We start from the raw sequence: 23,160 nt of genomic DNA on the forward strand, positions 1-23,160 counted from the left end.
TTCCCCAGACACTCAGCTCCCCCTGAGTGCTGCTCACGTAAACTAACCTCGGCTTATGGCTGCATCTCTGCATCTCCACTTCAGATGCCTCAATGTCCAGCTTCCTAGTGTCTCTTTCTGACCCAAATTCATTGATATTCACTTTGGATAAGAACTGTAATCTTCTGCAACTTTGAGAAATGAGCCTGCCCAACATAACACAACTACATATACATCTTTTACATTTTCTTTATTTATATTTTTTTTAGTTCAAGAATTACACACTAGCCAACATTATTATATATTTACATGCTGAAACTGGCTGCAATAATTTTAAATTCAAGAAAATATCTCTTATGTGCTACTCATTTACAATCATCATTTTACTACCTCATATATCCCAGAGGTTAGCAGTCCTTTTGAGAAAGACATGAAGATCTGATGCAATGATATCCACTAGTATTTCGCATTTTCTAGCCATTGGAAAATGTGCATTATGTGCATATAAGAAAGGCTACAAGGTCATTAGTAAGGCTGATGATTACTACATTATGAAGTAAATAGTACTAAGTAAAAAAAAAATAAATCAGAACTGTGCAAAGACAGTACTAACAGAACCATTTAAACACCCATGCAAATAAAAACGTGATAGAAGTCAAATTATAGTCAGCTTGTAAGAATTAATCATGTTTCAAATGTTCTTTTTGTCTTCAACTGAAAGTAACAGGACAGACCACGAACAATACAGCCTGGTGACTTATCTGTCAAATGACAGTAACAGTGAAAACATACAAAATGCTATCAAATTGGAACAGATGATTTCATGTCTGAAAAACATTAAAAAAATACAACCCTCAGTATGAAAGTAGAGGTGAGATTTTTCATCTTTTAAGTCTCATTTTTTGTCAAAGCACTTACGAAGAAATAATTTTATACTTATGAAATGTTAGTGTTGCATATTCTTGTAGAGATGATATATTTCAATTTTATATTAATGGATATTTATTACTATTTTTACAAAGTAGAATAGGGCAGTATTTTTGATCAACATTCCATTTGCTTCTTAAAGATTTAGACAAAGTTCCTAGTGCATTTCATTAAGCTTTACCTTTGGTGTTAAGCAGTGACTTATTAGATTTCCCTTTTAAACAATTTCTGGAGTGAAGATTCTTTGGCTTTGGGGGAACTACGCTATCTAACGACAGTCAAGCATCCTTGTTTGTTGTTTGTTTTTTGTATTTTTTTTTAAAGAAAAATATAAGTCTAATACTAGATACCATAAGAGATACAGATTTCAGAAACAGAGAGACGCCATGTGCAGGCTTTCTGTAATGAAATTGTCGACAGCTGAATTCTCACTTACCCTGGATGCCTTTACTTCTCCACTCACTGGAGCAACATAAAGGTGCCTTATTGTGAGAACCAGGCCTTATTTGTCAATGCTACTCAGAGTACCGAGTGCCAACCTAATACCTTCTGGTGCCTGAACAGGTCAACCATACAAAAGAATCAATTGTGCTAGCAGTAACACTGCCGCAATGGCTATTTTACACTACAGTACTTTCTGTACCTTTTCATATCTGGAATCCAAATCTGTTTATGCAAAAGGGTGTTTAAATTACTCTGCTAGAGCACTGCAATTATTGTACTTAGTAAAAAAAAAGTCACTAAACAATTACTGTATCTATCGATTGCTCATTTACAGCTTATTTAATTATTTACATAATTTTAGGACACATCAACCTAAACCATAAGTAGAATTAGCTTTTTGCCTTACCATAAAGTACAAATTAGAAGTTAAAAATGTTTAAGAAATCTGATAATATTTACACACGTTCAGCTTAAGTTATGGTTGCTCACACCGTATGTTCTATGTACACATAGCAAAATGTTATGATCACTACTGATATAGTATTGTACCCTGGCCATCCCAACCCTAGATTATTTTCTAGAAATAGGTCATATTTTTGCCTTTTTTTTCCTCAGTTCCCTAAGGAATTTGTTGGTTTTGAAAACTTACTAGTGGATTATGCTGTTATAAAAAGAGAGAGAAGAAATAGGCAAGCAATGTGAGGACTAGTCTAATTTCAGATGCTAGAAGGTACAGTACTATTGTCATGTCAAACGGTGCAATGCTCCATACGAATTATAAGCATTGATCTGCTGATATAGAAATGCCCAGTTACCCTGTATAGTAAGTTGTTTTTTTAAATACATTAATCTTTTTTTTTTTTTCTCAAAAATATATTAATACACTGGTTGATGGTAGAAACAAAACTATTATTAGCTTATTCCTTTAATATGCCAACATATGAATGGATGTGCACATATATACTCAGTATAGGTATATATGTAAACATATGTCCATATAGACATGCAGGTATATGTCTATACGTACATACAGTTGAATAATGTTTAACCTCTACAAACTTATGCTTAGTACTGTGTTATAGTATAGAATGGGAACATAGTCTCATAATTATAGTGAAAATTAATTGAGCTTTAATTTTAATGCATATTAATCTGAAATAAATAGGATTTGTTCCCCACTCATTTTCTTTATGCATTGTGCTTTTGTACCTTACAGATTTTATGTCCTTTTTGTTAGAATGTGAAAACTCTCTGAAGAACTCAGCCACATGCTGTTGTCTAAGACTCCTCCTCCCCTGGGAATGAGAAAAGAAATGGTCACGATGTCATTGCTTGAGTCTTTCTTCCCAGTCATTAAACTGCAATACGAAACATAACATTCCTTATGCAAACACAGAAATATGTTGCATGAATTTTCAGTTCTGAAAATGTGTATCATACTTACTAGCAGTCATGTACAGTATATATTTACAGATTGATCTCAAAGTTTTCATTAAAACTGTGCCATGTTATAGTCATAATTTGCCCATGAATTTCACAAAGATGAAAAACACCTTAATTGCTGGCTATTATGTCTAATAGAACAATAAAATATGGAACTAAAATTATATTACAAGGTTTATCTAAATTATTAACTTTGATATTTGCTTATTGAAACTAACAACAAGATTAAAAAGATCTAGAATATTAATTTTCAGTCAATTCAAAAGTAAATTTATTCTAGTTTACCTAGAGGGTAGCAAACCCCGTATCTCCTGATGTTGGCATCATTTCTCACTTTCACTCAAGTATCTCAGAAGAGGAGTAAGTGCTCAAGTTATACTCTTCCCTTGACAGTGCCTCACCAGTCTTTCTTGCCCCCATCTTTTTATATCACAGTGTTAAGCCTTGGTACAAAATGATAGAAACCTTCTCTTTCACCAGTTTTGTACATCACATTAACAGCCAGTAGGACGTAGTAAAAGCAAAAGTGCTCCTTCCACCCAGATAATTTATCTTTCCTAGAGACACCTGAGCAGAAACAAGACATTTTCTTTCACTCTCTGAATAGCGACATCAGAGAGCATTATGGCTTGTACTGTAACTTCAAATAAGTTCCAGGATTCAGTCTCTGTGGTTTTCATAATAGCTGATGCAGTAAAGCGATGCAGAGAGTCAACATATTCTCTGTAAGATTTTATATTTGATGTATATCAATCACAAACAACAGGCTGTGAGCTCCCTGTATTCACACTGTGCTTCTGTGAAATAAGAAAGGAGTTGGCAGCAATTTGTGGAACGAAAGAAAAGCTTTTATAGAAGAAAACAATAAGACTGCTTTTATTTATGATAATTAATACCATTTTTAAAGAACAGACTTTGAAGAGAAATACTGAATTTTGATGTCTTAGAAATGGGGAAAAATCCAACGTTTCATATTACAAATGCGTCTACAAAGCTTATTGCATTATGCATGAAATGCAGTCAGAAATTAAGTATGTGAGCAAAAAGTACATTTTGACTTGAAAAGCTAATCGCATGATGAAAGTCTGTCTCTATATATTGCAGTGTCTGAACCTGGAGGCACTACGTGAACGTACACAGAACTCTCTTGAGAACAACAGGTTGTGTGTATGTCTGGCAAATCCCATTTCAGGCTCAAAACTATTCTTTCCCTTTTGAAGCAGAAATAAGCATATGATATGCTCAAAATAAAGTCAGAAAATTGGCCTATTAGTTCCCAGAACTGTTTTCCTCCTATCACTGTCGTTCATTGTCAAATGGGGAAAAAAATCCCACAGAAACTTTTAAGGAAACCATTCTTTTAAAGCAAGAACAAAAAATTCCAAGAAAATACTTTATGAAAAATAGTCTTAAGCACTATCCTAAAGTATTTTGCCAAAGGAATCCTCAAATGGAGAAAAAGCATCTACCTGAAAAAAAATCCTTTGCTATTTGGAAGATACTTCTAGTTTCTTTCAGAAATTTGTACACAATGAGAGGTAGCATAGATACAACAGATGTGGCTTTTGCTTCATGAAATATTTTGTGTGAAACAATACTGGGGATCTGATCCAGTAAAATCTATCAGGAATTTTTACTTTTTCTACAGTTCTTGCAAAAAAATTAATTACAGAAAAATGTTCCACAATGGACTAAATAGCAATTGCCTATAAAGTTCTATTTTTGTCTATTCTATTTTTCCTATAAGAGTAAAGTTCTATGGAATAAAAAACAAAACAAAAAACAAAACAAAAAAGAAAACAAAAGAAAAACCAACAGCAACCCAACACAAAACCTTCTGTTTCAAAAAGTTTCCTAAAGCAAAACTGAAATTTGCTAGTTTTTCCAATGGAAATCATCCTAAAGCGGGAAACAATCAGGAGTGTAATTGAACTCTTAAAGCTATGGCTACCAATTTTTTCCCTTTAAAACACTGCATCAAGGAAAACAAAATAAGAAGTTTAAAGGTATTGCCTAATCCAGACTGAGAAAGTACCCTGTCAGTGTTTTTTTGTCCTGAAGTACATACGCTTGGATCATTACTGCTGGAGGAGTTATGATACCTTCAATCAAACTGGATGCAAGGTGTTAACCATAACAGGGGCAAGCATAACACTGGAAAGATTGCAAACTTGGAAGAAATCACACGACTCCACAAGAGCATTGCAGACTAGGGTATGTACTATAACTGACAACATTCATTTTGCACAGTGTGTATATATATATACTTTTACACATATGTAGCTTTTCCTCTCTTTGCCCCCATATTTTCTAATTGCTCTCTAGCTCCCCCTGCCCCAGAAAGGCAGGGCACCAGTGGTTCCCTTCAGACACCTACAGAATGATTATTTGGCCAACCGATTTTGGCACTTTGGACAGATTATTTCCTTTCCCCAACAAAAAACCAGCAGCGTATGTACCCACTCAGAGTCAATGCATTCTTATACCATTGCTACATTCCTCTACTGATCACAGCTACAGTCATTGTGATTATGAGCATATGTTCTCTCTTCTAAAATCCAAACAAAACTAGTGCTTTTTGCTTCAGCTTCTGTGCAAACACCCAACCTTAATATTATAGGTCAAAGGTTTAGTTCTTCCAATAACAGGAAATACCTGAATATGGTTGGGAAACCTCTGACCATTATCATCTTGGAAAGATGATAGGCACTACTTGTTTTCAAGTTTACACATTTAAAAGGTAAAGTGTATATGCTTCATAAGCATGATAACAAACTTATACACTCTCTTAAGTGTAGATGCATGTCTTGATATGCACTTTCCCTGGGAATGGTATGTACTGCTGTTGAACCTAGAACTTGTTTCTCAAATGCCACTCTATAATTTGTATCACTAAACTCAAATGGCCATTAAAAAAAAAAATAGAAAAAAAAAATAGTGAGGGACCATGAGACAGAAGTGATTGTCAAAATTCAATTTGCCTTCACACTCAAAATGCACTTATATTTTGAAAAGGGAAAATGTCCATACTGCAACTTAACATATTTACGATTTAGCAGATACAATGAAAACATTATAAAAACAGACCATAGAGTGGGCCAGCAACTAAGGTGTTTTAAAACAACTTTTTGTCCTGAATAGGTTTTTTTCTAAGTTCCACTTTTGGCTGTACAACCGATTTGAAGAGAAATCCAGTTCTTGCTTCCTGTGTGGCTTTGTTTCTTAGTTCACATAGTAAAGCCAATAGACAATATTGAAGAAGGAAAAAACAACAGGGAAGAATATGCGTGACCATCGATCTATGGCATTTACATCAGTCAAGTCAGGAATGGTAATTTTCAGTTGAGATGCACGTCTCCGTAGCCTACTTTTCTTCTGTGCCACGTGTCGCTCCAGGGCGTTGCGACCGAAGCTGTGTCTGGGTAAGCCAGCTTTCCGGTACTGGATGCTTGAAGTGTCATAGGCCAGCATAGTGCTTCTAGGGTCCCCAAGCCCCATCACAGCCTCGGAGGCAGCCATCTCATTTTTAATTTCAAGTGTGCTCAACAAAATATTTTCATGTGGATCCATCTATAAAAAGTAAGAAGGCAGATTTAACAGGAGAGAAAGGAAGCCCAGGCAGTTGCAAACTGAAGTCATGCTGAGAAGGACTAGATCTAACATTACTAATTCATGGGATGTCAGCCTGTCTAAAAGACTAAGATAGCTGTGACTAAATTTGTTGTCATTTATCTGTGAACTCAAGGAGCAATAAGACCAGTGTAGTATAATGGAATAAATAGTATTTCCCTAAACCTCGTGTTCAGTGAGCAGAAGCAATACCTGGCAACAGAGTACATGCTCAGCTCCTTAAAGTGACATTCTGTCACTGGGTAGGACATCTGGGGCAAATATTGAAGTTTTCAGGGCTTTTGGAGGGAAATAAAATTAAAATGGTCTGCTTTTATTTGGTTTTTTGTTCTTTCAAATGAAAGCTTCTGCTCTGACAAAAGCTTCAGGGATGCACAAGTCTGTCTGCCTCTATGAAATGAGGCCCAGAGCACTGCACAAGAGATGCAAACTTTAATTGCCTACATTCCAAACACAACTGCTGGTTACTTTGAGAAAGGCAATGACATTGTCTAACTACCTGTGTGGAATCTCGATGCCCCAGTGCTATTGAATTTAATAAATACAGTGCATGCTGTGGAGACCTGAATGCTGGAATAGCAGAGATCTGAAATTTGCAGCAAGGAAAAACATATACAGAGTGTAATCACATCAAATGTACATTGAATGGTTGTTTCAATGGGTAGTTTTAGTGACATATCTTTTAAAGGCAGTCCAGTGGAAAAAAATAAAATTAATTTAATGTTGTAAAGAAACCCCTTAGACAATCAAGAGGATTTCAAAGATGAGGAACTAAATTCTACTCTTAGGCAATATGGAGTAGATCTGAAGCACGTCAGGAGAAATTCAAAATGATCCATTTATAGAAAACAAATATAAGATTATTTAGGAAGTTTTAGTTCTTGTCAGCCTTCCTTCTACATATATTTTGAATTGTGTGATTACAGAGTATAATTAAACCAAAATACTTTAAAAGCAATAATAGCTATTGGGCAGCTAATTGAGTGTGGTAGTACAGATATACTCCAGGCCAAATAAGAGATGAAACTGTCCCAGAGCTTCTTCAAGAATAACTCAGCCATATTATTCATTTATCATGTACCTAGTACATGCTATGACTTACTGAAAGTGCAAAATGGTGACTTTTAAAAATTTCTAAACAGTAATACAGTGTTAGACTATTCTGTAATATTTAGAAGCCAGCAGTCAATAGCAGATACCTCACTGCACTACCCACTACAGCACTGTATTTGCCATTATTAAAAAAACCCTATGTGGTATTTCGCATGGCATGGTAAGAGAAGGGGATTGAAAATACTTGCTTTTTAATAGCATCCACTGCACAGTATTATAAACTGGGAAGTCAGATACTCACAAAAACACTTTGAACCTACTGAAACACCATCATTTGAGTGATTACATCTGTTCAAGTGATGCATAAAAACTGGCATTGCCGAAATGCCAGATTCCACTGTCTCTTTTTTTTTTTTTTTTTTTAAGCTATGTGAATTTTCACCCCTCTAGATTCATTATATTTTACTTTTAGATTAAATGTAATGACTCAGTGTGAAGCAGCCAAAATAATCTATTTTTTCTTGCTTTCCATCAAAGCCATATGAAATCTTTGAATTTCCTAGTGTGTTAGGAAAATCAATCTCTTTGAGAAGCACTGGGAAAACGAGAAAGTTGAGCTGGAACTCAAGAAAAATTCCTTTAAGAACTCTGCAGCCTGATATTGAGCGCAGTGAGGAAACACTGTGTTCTGGCTGGGAAGGCCATCCATCAGTTCTCATCTGCATTAGACAAATCTAAGGCAAAAAGAGTATTCTTCTACTGTAATACACACAAAAGCAAACATATGCAAAAGCTTTCAAATGATGAATCTACTGCAAGCATTTTATCCTTTTGATCTGCAATGATATTAGAAATGTGTGTGCTCTTTGCACACTCATATCTTTTCTATGCAACACAAATGCAAGAAGTTATTTCAGTCTACTGGAGTTAGACGTAGACATGTTTTAGCGACATGATATCACTCCTTCAGTTAATGTCTTGTTTTGATCCTTTGGTAACTTCTGTTCACATTTCAGTACATTTCTTAACACAGCAAACTGCTGCAGGTATCTGATAAGCGTGGCAGTAGTTAGTAAGATTAGTGAGGCTGGGCAGAAAAAACATTTGGCATATTCTAAACTATCTTCTATAGCAAAGTGTCTTCTTCTGCACATATCGCACTGATTTCAGAGCTGGAGTACAGCATCTTTCAATACTCAGATAATTTTTCTGAAGAAATAATGCAGAATACAGTAAAAATTAGTGATGGGCGAACCTTCAAGTGTTAGAATAGCCAGATAAACACCACAAAGTTCAGGTGCTTCTCAAGCACTAATTTGAGTCTCCTGCACCTGGAACAGCGGATTGACTATAACTAGTACTGCATTTTTCATGGTATTTTGAATTCCCAATCTGAAGAGCTCCCAAAACCAACCAACCAACCACAACAACAAAAGGCAAAGAAAAACTCAAAACTAAACAAAAAAAAGAGAAGTTAACCTAACTTTTTAAGCTTTGCTCCTTGTCAGATTGGAGGCAGTATTATTTTCACCAAGTAGGTTCGCCCAACTCTAAATAAAACATGCTTTTGTAACTAAGTGAAGGCTGAGATAGAAAAATAATGAATTACTTTCACTATAAGCAGCACCACCCATTCAAAAGGATCCCAAAGCGCTTTACAAGCATTAGAAAGAAGAACCACTTCACTTCCCAGTGAAGCACCATCACCTCTGAGGTGAAATGTGGTGACTGACAGTGCAGAACAATACACTATATTTTAGTCGAGGAAATGGAGAATGCTGTAGCCAATTGAAACTATGGGGTGGGTGAGTGGTGGTGGGGAATGTTAGGTAAGCAGAACAGTCACATAAATTGATATTTGACCAGATGCTTGTGGCTGAGATGACCACACTATAAAAAAGTGCCATGGGATCTTTAACGACCATAAGTGGTCAGGACCTGAATTTTAACTCTCTGAGGATAAAAGCATTAGAAAACAATGAAAGATACCTTTGTTGAATACATTTCTGGACAATGATATGTGCCAATTATTCTTCTGTCCTGTAAGTTAATAAAATCAAGACCAGTTTCCTTAGAGATAAGGCAGCTATTATCTTTCATTTAAAATTAAAACACTCTAGGGTAATAATAGGAAAACTAATTAAAAGATATAGGGACCTCTAAGCCAACAATCAATTCTGGCTTCAGAGGTGCTATTACTGCCTTGCTCTGCTCCTCAAGGTAACATAGTGTTGTGATGCAAATGTATTTTTTCCAACTGGTCACTTGACCAAGGAAGATATGATGATATGAAAACAATTGTTAAAATTATTCTGGGGGAAAAGTGTAAAAGTGGTTTCAAAAGGAGGTGGAAGATTAAAAAGGTTTCTTGGTGCTGAAGGATTGTTCAACCATAGAACTAGACTCTTCATGGTGAACAGGAGAGTTCAAACTTAATGGAAAAATTCCCAGGGATAAGGAAGGAAGGGAGGATGTGAAGATGAAGAAAAACCAGCAACAGGTACCATGGAAACAAAAAGGTGAAGGCAGAATTGGAGGAGAAATGACCACAACACAGCAACCATGCAAGAGGACGGGGTTTTTATAAATCAGTCTTAAAGGTGGATGGCAAAATATATGATGCAAATGGTATTCAGGTATAGGTCCAGGTCAACTGGAGAAAAACTGACTCTGGAGCCTTGAAAGAGGCCATGACATGTTTGATGGCCTCAAACAAAGGGAATAGAGAGAAAAGTGTGGAAATGTTACCATTTTATATTCTTCCTGCTACCTAGAAACTCCAAAATGATGGCTTTCTTGAGGAATTCCTCTTACACTAATACATTAACAACTGTAAAATACAAGGAAATTACAACTTCCCCACACACGCATATGTACATTAGAGATCCTCCAAGCATGAAATTACTAACCCCTTGTAAACCAGCTTCTTGGTGATTATGCTCTACTGTTATGCCAAACACAGCTTAACAAGTACGAGGCAAATTTCTATTGATGAATTGAAAACATCATAATACTGACGCATTTACTTCCTCATATCCCGTTCATTTTCACCTGTAACATTCAACGACAGGCAGGTACTAATGGTTCATTTTATGGCAGAATGGCTCAGAAGCCATAAATAAAACAGACAGTAGGGCTGGAATTTCTGATGGAAAAACCTTGTGAAACAAAGCAGTTGTAAGCTCAAAAGAAATATAAGTAGGGCTGCCACTAGCCAAATGGAAAAAATGGTGAGCTAAACCAAGGAGAGAGAACAGAAACACCCAGTCTATTACTGAGATTAACACCTGAGATTGGGTCTCAGCATCTTTAGGTCCCGTGAACTGACATTCTAAAGAACTGAAGACAGAAATAAAGATTTCTTTTGCAATGCAGACCGATGTGGCATGTCTAGACTTAAAATTTAAATTTTTAGAGATAAAGACCTTAGAATTATCTATAGCGGTTTCCCACCTCTTACAGCTGAGCTTTGCTTGGAAAACCAGTAATATTCTAATCCTGACTAGTCACAACAGCTCTGGCAACATTAGGTGAAAGTACAAAGTGCACATGTAATAGGGATCTTCCACCTCCCCAGCAAAGTTTGACTTATTGGTTAGGAAGCACTGATCTCTGGGGATTGCACTGACTACACAAGTTAATGAGTGGAAGGTACAGAGTTGTACATAGTCCTGTATAAGCTGCTGCTAGTCTCAGTCTGGAAGAAAAAAGAATTAATGATTTACGAGTGGCACCTGCTTAAAGCTATACAGACATATCTGACATGATAAGCAAGTCTGCTGAGACAAAGCTATATGAACTCATAAAGCATAATTGCCTAATATTGCAAAACATCCATATGTGAAACAACGTCCTTAAGAATGTAACAAGCACTGCGTTTCTATTGTCTGTACAAAATCTAATTTATTGCCAGCATCGCAGTAACTGTTTATGAAACCACATTAGCATGCATTGGCTCAGACTGTGTTATACACCTAAAAATTGGGTCAGGCTGTGAAGCATGTGGTTAGAAAACAGTAAAATTAGGTTGACTTATAAGTTCAGGTTACTTTGTTTGGTTTCAGATCAGAAAATCCAGAGAAACTCTGCAAATTCAATCAGGATTTTCTTTCAGTACTCGAGCTTTTTAAAGCCTAAAAATCAAAGCAAAAATTGCAACCCCAAGAGACCTAAAAGAATATATAAAAACAAAAAAGAAAGTGAAAGAAAATGCAAGATTGGGACATGGAGCTTTAACATTGATATATGTGATTTCTTGATCATTACCATTAGTAAAATATCAGTAACTTAATCATAACTACTGTAGGATTCTGAAGAAATTATTGAAAACATTATTTCTTTTGTTTACAAAAAAGATTCTCTACTTAAGACATTGTAGAGTAAGTGTCCACATAAAATCAAAGAGGCTAAAGTATCTTTGGCTTGATGACATTTGAATAAAAACCATGAAATATGAAATTGTTCAAACTGCTGCATAGAATCCAATGTTTTAAACCAGAAGCCAACAAGTAAAACAGGCAAAATCAGGACTGCTGTTTGAATTATGACACAGAACAGGAAAAAATGGGAATGGCTTGAACCTTACACCAACATCAAAAATATCACAAAACCATCCCTAGGGATTTTGGAGTAAAGGGGGATAAATCACCTTAGCCAGCCAAGAAAGAAAAATAGAAATTGCATTCTGAATCTGTACAAAAAATTTTTCCTCCGTTTCACTTTTGGCCAAGATAATTAAGCCCAATGCAATTTCCAGTGAAGTGGAAGGAATAATTTATGTCAGTAAGGCCTTGATGTTGTACATGTAATTTCCATTCCAGTGCAGCAGATATAGTTGACTGTAAACAGTAAACAGATATCTGATTCAGGAAATGAACTTGTAACTTTACTTAAGCAGATACATTAATGTAATATTTAATTATTTATTATTTAATAAATATTAAGGTTAGTCATGTTTTCAAGCAATTTCCTGTGAATGGGACTTCTGCTGTCAATCCAAAACCATGCCCAATGCATATACACATAAGGAGGAAACTATTATCTTTTTGCTTGTTTTTGTTGTTTCATATTGTTTTTTAATCCTGGAAGAACATATCACAGTGGCGGAGCTAAACATTAGTTCAGAGGATTTCTAATTGGGAAGTCTTCAGATCTGAATAAGCTTCATGTTGATAATATTTAAAGGCAGTTGCCCTTCCTTCTAGTAATGTCAGGTACAGATTTCTTTTTTCCTCCAGGAGATTGGAAAGTCATTACTCAGACAAAAATAATTATTTGTAAGTGATTCTACCTTAAAAATGAAACCCTTCCATTAAAGAAAAAACCTCTTCTATCCTAAAGATAAGCATCAAAAACTTCTCCTGGAGAAAAGCTGAAAAATCTAAAAATTAACCTACCTGAACTTCCTGAATGCATTTATTTTTACAAGGCAAATTTTGTAAATACTAAAAGGTTTACTTTCAAACTGCAAATTATTATATATTGTATATGGCACATGATACAAAACAAAGAAGAAATAAGAGCTGAAGAATCATCCGCCACAACAGCTAGCCCACTTCAAATGAAACCTACACGGAATTGGTTTTTGGATCTTCTCCTCAAGCTATATTATTATATACTTTAATAAACAAGAGACCTTGCATGCAACAGTTGAAACTTACGTAAAATCTTTTTCCTACCTAAAACCGCTATTGCTTGAAATCATAAAACCTCAGATTTTCATCTAGCTAAAATCTTCCATTTCTGAAGATCTTCATTTCCAGTTACCTGCAGGAACCTTTGAATACTCAAAGAAAACACTCACAGAAAGTGGCTGAAACAAAGCATTACATGAATCATCACATTGATTTAGGACACTTGACCTTCACTGTTGCATCCCTCAGGCCAGCCCAAAAGCATTAAGTTTCTCACAACCATATTATCAGAAATTTGAGTTCATTTTTAGGTCATAGGCAAGGACAAGCAGGCAAGTCTTTTTGTACATAGCTTTAAGATGCATTAAGTTTAGTGAGAAGGCTCAACCAGTTTTTTGAGTGGGGAAGAAAACTCCTGGTTTTTGTCTTTCTCCATATGCAGAACTCTGGGAAAGCAGCTAGTACCCAAAAGAATTCACTGAGTGAATTTACCAATAAACTTAGGTCTTCATAGCCCAGCATGACTGTTCCATTAAATTTAGCATACATATATGCAATACACACTCTAACACCCTTTAAAAAATAATGTATATATAATAAAGCATAGAATTTGAATATATCTACATAGATCCCCAGTTTATAAGCTACATTAGTAATATTTTGTTACGAGTATGGTTAGACATGTCACTTCTAGGTGGTTTGGACCTTTCTGCTCATTGACCTTGCTCTATCCTTATCTTTATGCAAGAGAAGCAGCCTCCCTGGCATGCTACAGAGTGACTGCACCATGTCTCTCCTGGGAATCAGAATGCTTCCCCTGGTGGAGGAGGACAGGGGCGGGGGGGACAGAGAAAGACAACACCATTTTGAGGATAAAAATATTTTTAAAATATTGGGAAAAGGTCTTTAGAATGTGTTCTAACACAGCAATTTTGGAGGTTTTTAATAGTGCTGAAAGTTTTAACTTGCTTCAGTCTAGGTAATCCTACAGCCTAAAGAGCAAACAACAACAAAGGTAAAGCATCCTAATGAATAGTTAATGATAGACTAAAGATGAGCAAAAACTATAAAAGAGAGATTTAACAGTCTGGGATAGTAACATTCTGACTATATAAACACTTCTGATATGAATTTTGGATCACCTAAAATCGATTTCCCCTAGATTGGATATAACATTGTATTGCTATCTGCAAAAAGAAACCAGAGTGCCATTTCAGACACTATGAATTAAGCACTGTTGACAAACAGTCACCTTCTCCGTTATAACAGTATTTTTGCCACTCAGTGCTGCCCTAGTGTGCACAATCCAGTGATCTCAAGATTCTTGAGCACAACTAGGTTACATCCCCTGCTACATGACATTAAAGTTACAACTCAGTTTTTGGATAGAAATTGGCTGACTTGTGATCATTCAATCAAACCATGTAAAAGTCTTTAGAGCTGATCTGCTTTGGGAAATCAATTCACTAAATTCACTAGCCGGACACTGCTTCTGGACTGCAGCTTATTCTGTTTCACTGTACCCCATTTGCCTTTTTTGTGCCTTATTTCTGAACAATCTGAAATAATATAAACACCATTAATGGATTATTTTTTGCAACCAAAAGTGTATTTAATCAAGGGTCATTGCTGGATAGCAGGTTTGTAGATGCACTTCAGAAGCAAAAGGGATATCGTGCTTTAGACAACGGAGTGTACATGCACTGTTCTTACATTAATTAAACATGGCATTCAAAGGAGTGTGGCTGCAGAAAGAAAAACTCATGCAGTTGACTTGACCTTTATTCAGATGTCATGTGGAATACCACTACAGATCATGGAAATAAATCACCTTCTGACTGCTTCTGCACTGTGCTGTGGGCTAAAACTGGAACTTCCTCCAATTTCACTCCTATCAAACCTCAGGTTTTAACAAAACATGAAGAGGCTGGCTGAGCACTCTGTGCATTGCTGATTGTTTCGTATACAAGTTGTTCCTCAATAATGCATGAATGTAAATTTAGGAGAAAGGCTGAGCTTTTATAATGCATACCTACTTATATTACATGTCCTTCAATAAACTTTTGTACCAGGAATACCTTATGACCCTGGATCAAGAATCAGTCCTCGTGCAGTTTTACCTGTACTTCAAACAAAAGGAAAACTTGCCTTGGAGGGGAATGGGAAAGGATGCATGCTTCTGCTTAAACCTGGAAACGCAGCATTAGCTCCAGCAGTATAGAGCAGTGAGGCTTTGAGTTTAGACTGGAATTTTAAGAGCTCTGTGTTATCTTTGTGTTTTAATATCCTGTTCATTAACTGAGTCTGCCATGTAGCCATTTAAAAGTTCCTGTTTTCTCTAAAAGCTTTTACAGTCTTCTGCTTACTAGTGTTTTATACTAGAAGTATCATGTAGGGTATAACGTGCAGTCCTGTGTAATAAATACTGACTCATTTTAGGTACCTTTGCAATAATTCCTCCGCACTAGAGATGCATTTACGTGATTTCTCCAGATAGAAATGGACAAATATTGCTGTGAACTGAAAAGGCTGGAGGCAAGACAGCAATAAATCAGAGGGAAAATAAAAGCATTAGCCAAGCCTAAGCTAATGAGCATCACTTTGGAGCAAGGTGTTTTATCTCAGACCTGCAGCCCTGCTAATGCATCTTTATACCTTAGTCTGAAAATTGAGGAAAGCAACCTTTCAGCACACTGGAAGCTATCACAGGTCAGCCTGCACATGTATCAATGGATTCACATTGGCTCAAGTAAATATACTCCATCTAATTCCACCTCTCTTTCTCAAAGGAGACATCTATGGATATGACAGGAAAAAGAATGCTCAGGCTCTTCCACTTATTCACCAATAAGTGAATAAAAGTTTGGAAGCTGTCCCGGGAAATGGCGGGTAGTGAAGCATTACCTGAGCTGACTCGATGCCATTTTGAAGTGTGCTGCTGTAACGGAGGGTGCATTGCTGGCACAATGACAGAGAAAGTCCCCAGTCTTCACATCCGAACAGCACACATACGTGAGCCAGTGAATCTGAAAGTGGGCACCTGCAGAAGGAGGCTGCTGTGGGAGCCCCATTTCCTTGCTAGACTATAAAATGTCCAGAAATTGTCTGTACTCAGCCTGCCCAGTTGCACAGATGAAATAATTAGGTGCAATCACCTGTGAAACAGGTAATTGTGTGGTCTTGTTTGTCTTGAAACTCTGGTAATGCAGTGCAGCCCTCTCAAAATGAAAGATCTTAAGAGAATTATTCAACTTTGCTGGTTAAACTCTGTCAGACTCTTTTACTTGGTCAAAAAGGTGAGACAACTTGAAGGGGAAGAAAGTTACAGTGTTAAGTGCAGCTGAGGGCAGGTTAAGCCTTTATTTGTTCTTTTCTTGCCATCTCATCTCCTTTAGCAACTGTGTGCTAATGTGGATATAACAGTGGGTCAGGAGGGCAATGAATTGCAAAGATACCTATATTTGTTTAAACCTTCTTAGCTTGCCAAGCCCTATATTTGTTCTTCCAGAGAACATTTCTATTGTGATTAAAATCTATTAATATGCTGTTTAAGCTCATTACCATATTAAAGTTCCATGTTCTCTACTTGGTATCCAAAATTTCTGATACAGAAACATCATTAGTCTGACGATTTCACTTGTTTGTGACTTGGCACTGTGTAACAGCAATGCACTGTAATTTTCAGGTGTGCTGACTGAATACCTTACACAATACAAAGACTATTTTTAAAATTATGAATAATTCTTTACTCAGTAAATTCAGTATATTTAAAAAAGAGTATTTGCATTCAGAATAAAACCCTTATCTAAACATGCAGAGGTTAGCAATGTCAGTTCACATTTGTTTAAAAAAAAAGACTGAATAAATCTGCATAAACGGCTCTATGAAGTATTGCGTAATATCCTGACATTTTCCCCTCTTTTCCAAAGGAAAATTACTCTATTAATACTCAGAAAGTATGATTGTAAAATTAGAGGTAAATTTTTATTTATGTGACTCATGTTACCATGTACTTCAGGTACAGAGCCTGTACACTTACAGCATCTCTGCTTTAAGCTAGGCTGGAAATGTCTAGACTTCAATTATTACTGCAACTGTATACATTCTAAAATGACATTCAGTGATGTATTTACATTATGCAAAACATAATGCCGCTTCTGTGAAGTGACAAATCAAATTACTTTGAAAGAATATAGCAAATAGATTTTATACAAGAAATGTTAATTTTCAATAATTAACTGCTCTAAACTTAGATGATCTAACTATAAAGAAAAAAAAGAAAATAATTTAGAAATAATTTAAACATGACCTGAATAACATGCTTGCAAGAATTCTAAATATAGAACTAGAAATGGAAGGTAAGATGCATCAAATCATTATACGGTAATGCTGCTATAAGGTCTGATATTTGGGTTGAAAAAATGCAAGCAGCACATCCTGTTTCTAGGCAACACCCTGGTAAGGAAACCATACTGATGTCTAAGAAAAGACTGACAAGGGGCTCAGATGGATCTGCAGCCCTTCTTTTAGCAAGATCCTTGATGTAGGAACTGATAGCAATACTCACAGTGAGTATCGTCTCTGCTGCCTGACACACTTCCAGCCTCTGTTGCTTTGGAAGAAGATGGCACATACAGTTGCTTTTCCATTATAATCACCCCTTGTCAAATGTACAGCTGGCAAGATGCAAGAAGCACTGGCTTTACAGAGGAAGAAAAATCAGCTTTTCATTCAGCCCAGTACATTTACCATGGTCTTTACGGTGACAGTTTTGGTTTCCATTAAATTGCAACAAAGCTGTAATGGAGGTTTTCTGATCTATCCAGAAGAACAAATACAGAGATATAATTGATATTGAAAAGCATTTTCATCTTACTTATACCTCCAGAGAAGTCAGTTAACATATGTAGTACTGTGGATCAAATAGGTTAGATGAACTGTGGAAAAAACAGCAATAAATCCAAAAGACGTAACACAGACATAAGCAGCAGGTTGACTGGGAACTTAGGAACACAGGAAAATATGGTGAAAATACATAGCTTGGGAGATGATCAGACTACAAATCCTGAACAACACAAAGACTAGAAGATGCATCAGACACATCACAGTGATCAGCATCAGTATGCCCATCTAAGCCACAGTTCCAAGATGGAAACTCCCAAGGTAAAATTACTGGATTCCATAATGTAAGAGAAAAAATAAGAATTAATCTAAACCATCTTGACTACTGGATTCTGGAAGAAATTTAAGGGGAATAAGTCAGTAATGAGAAAGCACCAAGAAGCTCTTTATTTGAACTGCAATAACAGAAATTAAGTATATTAAAATGGCCGGACCTCTACATCAGAAATTTTTTGCAGTTGTACCAGGCTATACACAGAGTCGTCTTCATAAAGGAGAAAACTTGAAGGGTTATATCACAGTAGCTTGTTTCCCTTTGTCCCTCCCTCCATCCCCTTTTATCCCAAAAGGAAACAGAAACCAAAATTACAAATAGAAGAAAAAAAGCCTCATAGAGGCTTCTAGACCAAATCCTTCCAGAGCATTTTTATGTAATTACAGAATTAAAAGATGAAAGTTATGGATTTCAGAAAAGCCTTTGAGACATTATCTTAGAACTGAAGAGATGAAATGTCCCAGATATATGTACAATTACCCAAAGGAAGACAGTCAGCTGAATGATATTGTGAAGCCAGAGGTTAGAATTTAGCCCTATTTTTTAACATATCTGGTAATCATCTGGCAGAAGCGCAGAGCCTAAAGAAAAGATAGCATGAAATGTGCCTTAAAAGGATCAGAAGGATGCTGAGGACCATTAGCATCACCATTTAAAAGAGAAAAGTCCACAGAACAAAATTGTATGATAATACATATATATCATACGCGTATATGGTATATACACCATTGTTCATGACACGTATTAGGTCTTCAAGCAGAAATACAACACTCCCAGTCTACCTATCCTTATATATATACACTTGCAGTACTATGACATTCAGAACAGAAGAGATTATAAAACTTTAAAGATAATAAAGAAATTTGAAGAAATAACATAAGGTTGTATGCTTGCAAAAAGAGATGAGAAAATCATAAGTGAAGAATGTACAGAGTAAGAAGAAAGCCAGTGATTGACCTGGAAGCAACAATACGACTGTTTACAGAGAGAACAATTAGCCTTGACAAAGGCAAAAGATGATGACTTAGACTAAAGGAATAAACTGCTATATGCAGCTTGGAAAGCTTCAAGAGTGGAATGAACATACGCATAGCCATTTTAACCTGACATCACTACAAAGGAAACTGAGCAAGTCCAGTATGACTTGGCAAGTCTGTGATAACATATCTGCTTGTAATGGAGTCTGAATCTTCCCAGAGTTTTTACTTACTTAGAATTTCCCCATGATTTTATTACTTAGGTTTCAGAATGCAAGAAGCAAACCAAGATATAGGCCTAATCCCTTATCTTCTTTCCCCTTATCCCAAACGGAGCCAATAATCTTTGAAAATGAGGGAGTATATGAAGTTACGATCTCTTGTGCTGATTCAGACTAGATATAAGGAAGAACTTTTTTACTATGAGGGTGGTGAAACACTGGCACAGGCTGCCCAGAGAGGTGGTAGATGTCCCATCCATGGAGACATTCAAAGCCAGGCTGGATGGGGTTCTGAGCAAGATATTCCAGTTGAAGATGTCCCTGCGCATTGCAGGGGGTTGGACTAGATGAGCTTTGAAGGTGTCTTCCAACCCAAACTATTATACTATTCTCAAAAAGTGAAACAAAAGCAAAACAACCACATTCATCGAGCATATGACATGAATACAATATGTAATTCAATGAAAGGATTTGGCCACAGTTTCTTCTGGAACAGCCCAGGTGAAAATCTGCAGCGAGTCTGATGGTGTCCGCTCAAATGGAAAAAACACAGGACATTCCCCTCCTGAGTCACCAAATCTCCAAGGGATTACACTGGATTCAGCAGATACTACAGTCATGAAAGAACAGCTTCTGTTGGGCATCCATACTGCTTTGTAGCCTCTCTAGAACCTTCTGAATAACACTGAGCACAAATAGAGAAACTACCAATGTCTGTACCTGCCCTGGAATCTCTCCATACCAGAGAATTCAACAGCATAAAAGGTGCATTTCTTAACTTCTACTTTGACTTTGCAAGTAGTTGGGGTGGAAGGACCTAATCAGTATGTCTCCTCTCACCACCTTTTGTTGCTCAGAAAAGCTGTAAGAGGCTGTTACAAAAATTGGTGCTGGAATCTGCAGAAAATTAGTACAGATTTGTGGGTCTGTAACACATAGACAAAGATGCTGCACTACAAGCAGCAGTTCCAATAACCATCTGCCTTTTCTTTTTTTTTTTTTACGTCTATGCTGAATGCAGTAACAGAGCTGTATAGAAGTTATCATCCTCATGTGATGAGGCTTATTACTCATGCCATTAACATTTTCTCACATAGTATCTGAAGTTACAAACATAAATTCATAGTATTCTGTGTAATGATACAAGAGGAATCTAGTAATATCACAAAAGAATACTTATACTGTATTGGTTTGCTCCTGTTTCTAAAATATTTGGGTTTTCATGGAAATCTGCATTTGAATCAAATTCAGCAGTTCAGACTCATTTTTGGGTTTTGTACATGAAAAAATTATATAATATTTGGCCCCCTTTCATAGATAAAATATTCAGGTCCATTAAATATGAATCTGTTTTCTTGCTGCTGGTCAAACAGCAAGAACAGCTGTCAGCTCCTTTCCCCTTCCCCACAGCAATTTATAGGCAGCAGGACAATGTTCTCTGATAGCTACTCTTTTCTGATCCTCTCCTATTTGATTCTCTATCTATTGCTTAAGGGATTGCAAACCTGATTATCAGATCAGAGCATATCTGGATAGCAGAGAAGAACTGCTGTAGACTATGAACCACACAGGCCTGGTATAGTAAGCAAAAGGCTCAGTATAAAAAGATATATAAGTAAAGTTCTTCCCAGGATACTTTGCGTTAACCCTGTAGGCTGGTGAATTTCTGCAACAGTTATGGGAATTAATTACTCTGCTTACTGGATTGGATTAGTACACTGGTTAGTATTTTCAGATTCTAGTTCATGATTAGCAATTTGCCACAAGACTTTGGCTGTTCTGTTACGTGGCTGAAAGCTCCATTGTATAAGTATATAGAAAATATAATAAGTGAAACAGTATACAAACATATACCTCAGGTAGAGGTGATGCTCTGACACCCATGGACTTTAAATTTCCATTGGTATTAGAGGAAAGACTTCAGGTAAACACAGATCTAGTTTCAAAGTTACCTACAGGGTTTCTTAGTTGACAGCTTTGATATTTTAAAGAGAAACTGACTTTTAAAAAATAAATTTGACAAATTAAAGAAAAGCTTGCAACTTTTTTTTCATTGCCGAAAAAAAAAAACAATAGAAAAAAAGATTTTACAGAGTCTCTGTGAACTTCACAATGGTAAAATGTGACCTACGGTACCATAACTTCAAAATTAATCTCACCGTTATGCATTCGCCTTCATTCATTTTTCTCACAAATTCAAAAAAAAAAAAAAAGGGTGAGATCTGAGCTATAAAATCATAATCATCAATCTTAAAAGACTATGAGCTACAACCTATATGTCCTTCTGTCAACAGACACACTACAGTAGCATAGAAGTTCTGAACAAACGTGAGAAATTCCACCACTAGAGCTGTATGAAACTTATGTTTCTACTTCACAAATAAACATCTTTTTCAGCCCCCTCTGATTCAGATGTGGTGTTTTGTGGGATTTTGGTTGTTGTTTTGTTTCTTTTAAATTCTGATTTTGATTTTTTCTCCTTGGAGTATCATGCTGAATTACAAATTAAAATAAAAACAAACTTTATTTAACTTTCCAATTTTGCATGTGTGTGAAAGTTTATACATTTCACACTGAGTACATTTTAGCATTCAGCCCAGATTTGTCACTGTGTGAAACTCATCCAAAATAGTCAAAGTGAAAAATGACAAGTGCTTTATGATAAGTGCTCCATTTTCATTAAGCATAATGGATACTTCTTCCAAAAGTGTGTATCTTGGTAAATCTTTTTTCTGCCTCAACTCTCCATTCCCAGAGGACCATTTTTAGATTCAAAATTAAGTGCATAGCAAGTTGATGTTTTATTTCTGAGCACTTTCTCATTTAGTCAACAGTATCCTGGGCCATTATATGTTGAAAATATGTGAACTTGTCAAGCTTTAAAAACTTCTGCAGCAAATATTTCTTATCCAGGTCATCTGAAAGATTTATGAAAGTAGGGTAAATTTGGTTTTCTTTTCAATGTTCCATACAGCTCTTACTAGAATATCAGCTATAGCCATCATTTTGGATTTGTTCCTTTGGAAACAGATTAAACATACTTAACTGAACATCCTGACTGAGAAAACATCTCACAGTAAAGCTGAAGTGAGCACATGCTTTAGAAAAACCTCATTCAGTTTTCCAGGCTAGGGGGCAGCATTCATTGTTGAGGTGGCTAAGCACACTGCTCTGCAGAGCTAAAACAAGATCATAATAATCCCACTCCACTCATTTCTATGAGAAATTACATTTTAAAGCTCTGTCTGGCAGAAGTGAACGTCTGCCTTCCTGGCCAATGCTAAAAATAAATCCCCATTTCAATTTACCTTATTGACATCCATTCGCAACTTCTCATTGTTGGCACTGGCAGCTTTTTCTGCTGCTTTCTTTTGACGTTGAGGTCCCCTTCCAAAGAAGATGTAGTTGACCAATGCGTACTCCAGCAGAGCCATGAAAACGAAGACAAAACATCCCATAAGGTACATATCAATGGCTTTCACATATGGAATTTTGGGAAGAGTCTCTCGAAGATGGGTGTTAATTGTTGTCATTGTGAGCACAGTTGTGATCCCTGGGGAAAAAAAATAAAAATTGACAAGTCTATTCATTGAATTAATTTTAATTTTTTAAAAGAATAGCTTGTAATATTCAAATGTTAGAGCTTAAAAAATTCTAGATGATTTTCTTTTGTGGTG

General features: G+C 36.2%; 1 protein-coding gene across 6 annotated transcripts in view; it reads right to left on the minus strand.

Annotated features, from left to right (window-relative positions):
* Positions 1-214: 214 nt before the first annotated feature.
* The window catches only part of GABRB2 (gamma-aminobutyric acid type A receptor subunit beta2), a 148,599-nt gene continuing 125,653 nt past the window's right edge, over positions 215-23,160 (minus strand). For 4 of the 6 annotated variants that reach the window (XM_065030057.1, XM_065030060.1, XM_021289135.2 and 1 more), the window contains 3 exons: positions 22,792-23,036; positions 9,466-9,516; positions 215-6,363 (listed from right to left, as the gene is read on the minus strand). In XM_065030057.1, the coding sequence (XP_064886129.1) occupies positions 6,016-6,363; positions 9,466-9,516; positions 22,792-23,036 (644 nt within the window). In that variant the 3' untranslated portion in view covers positions 215-6,015. The remainder of the gene's footprint in view (positions 6,364-9,465; positions 9,517-22,791; positions 23,037-23,160) is intronic. The other 2 variants (XM_065030059.1, XM_065030058.1) reach the window with 1 other exon arrangement.

Source organism: Columba livia, chromosome 14 (assembly GCF_036013475.1).
Source record: "Columba livia isolate bColLiv1 breed racing homer chromosome 14, bColLiv1.pat.W.v2, whole genome shotgun sequence".
In the NCBI taxonomy this organism is placed as follows: domain Eukaryota; kingdom Metazoa; phylum Chordata; class Aves; order Columbiformes; family Columbidae; genus Columba; species Columba livia.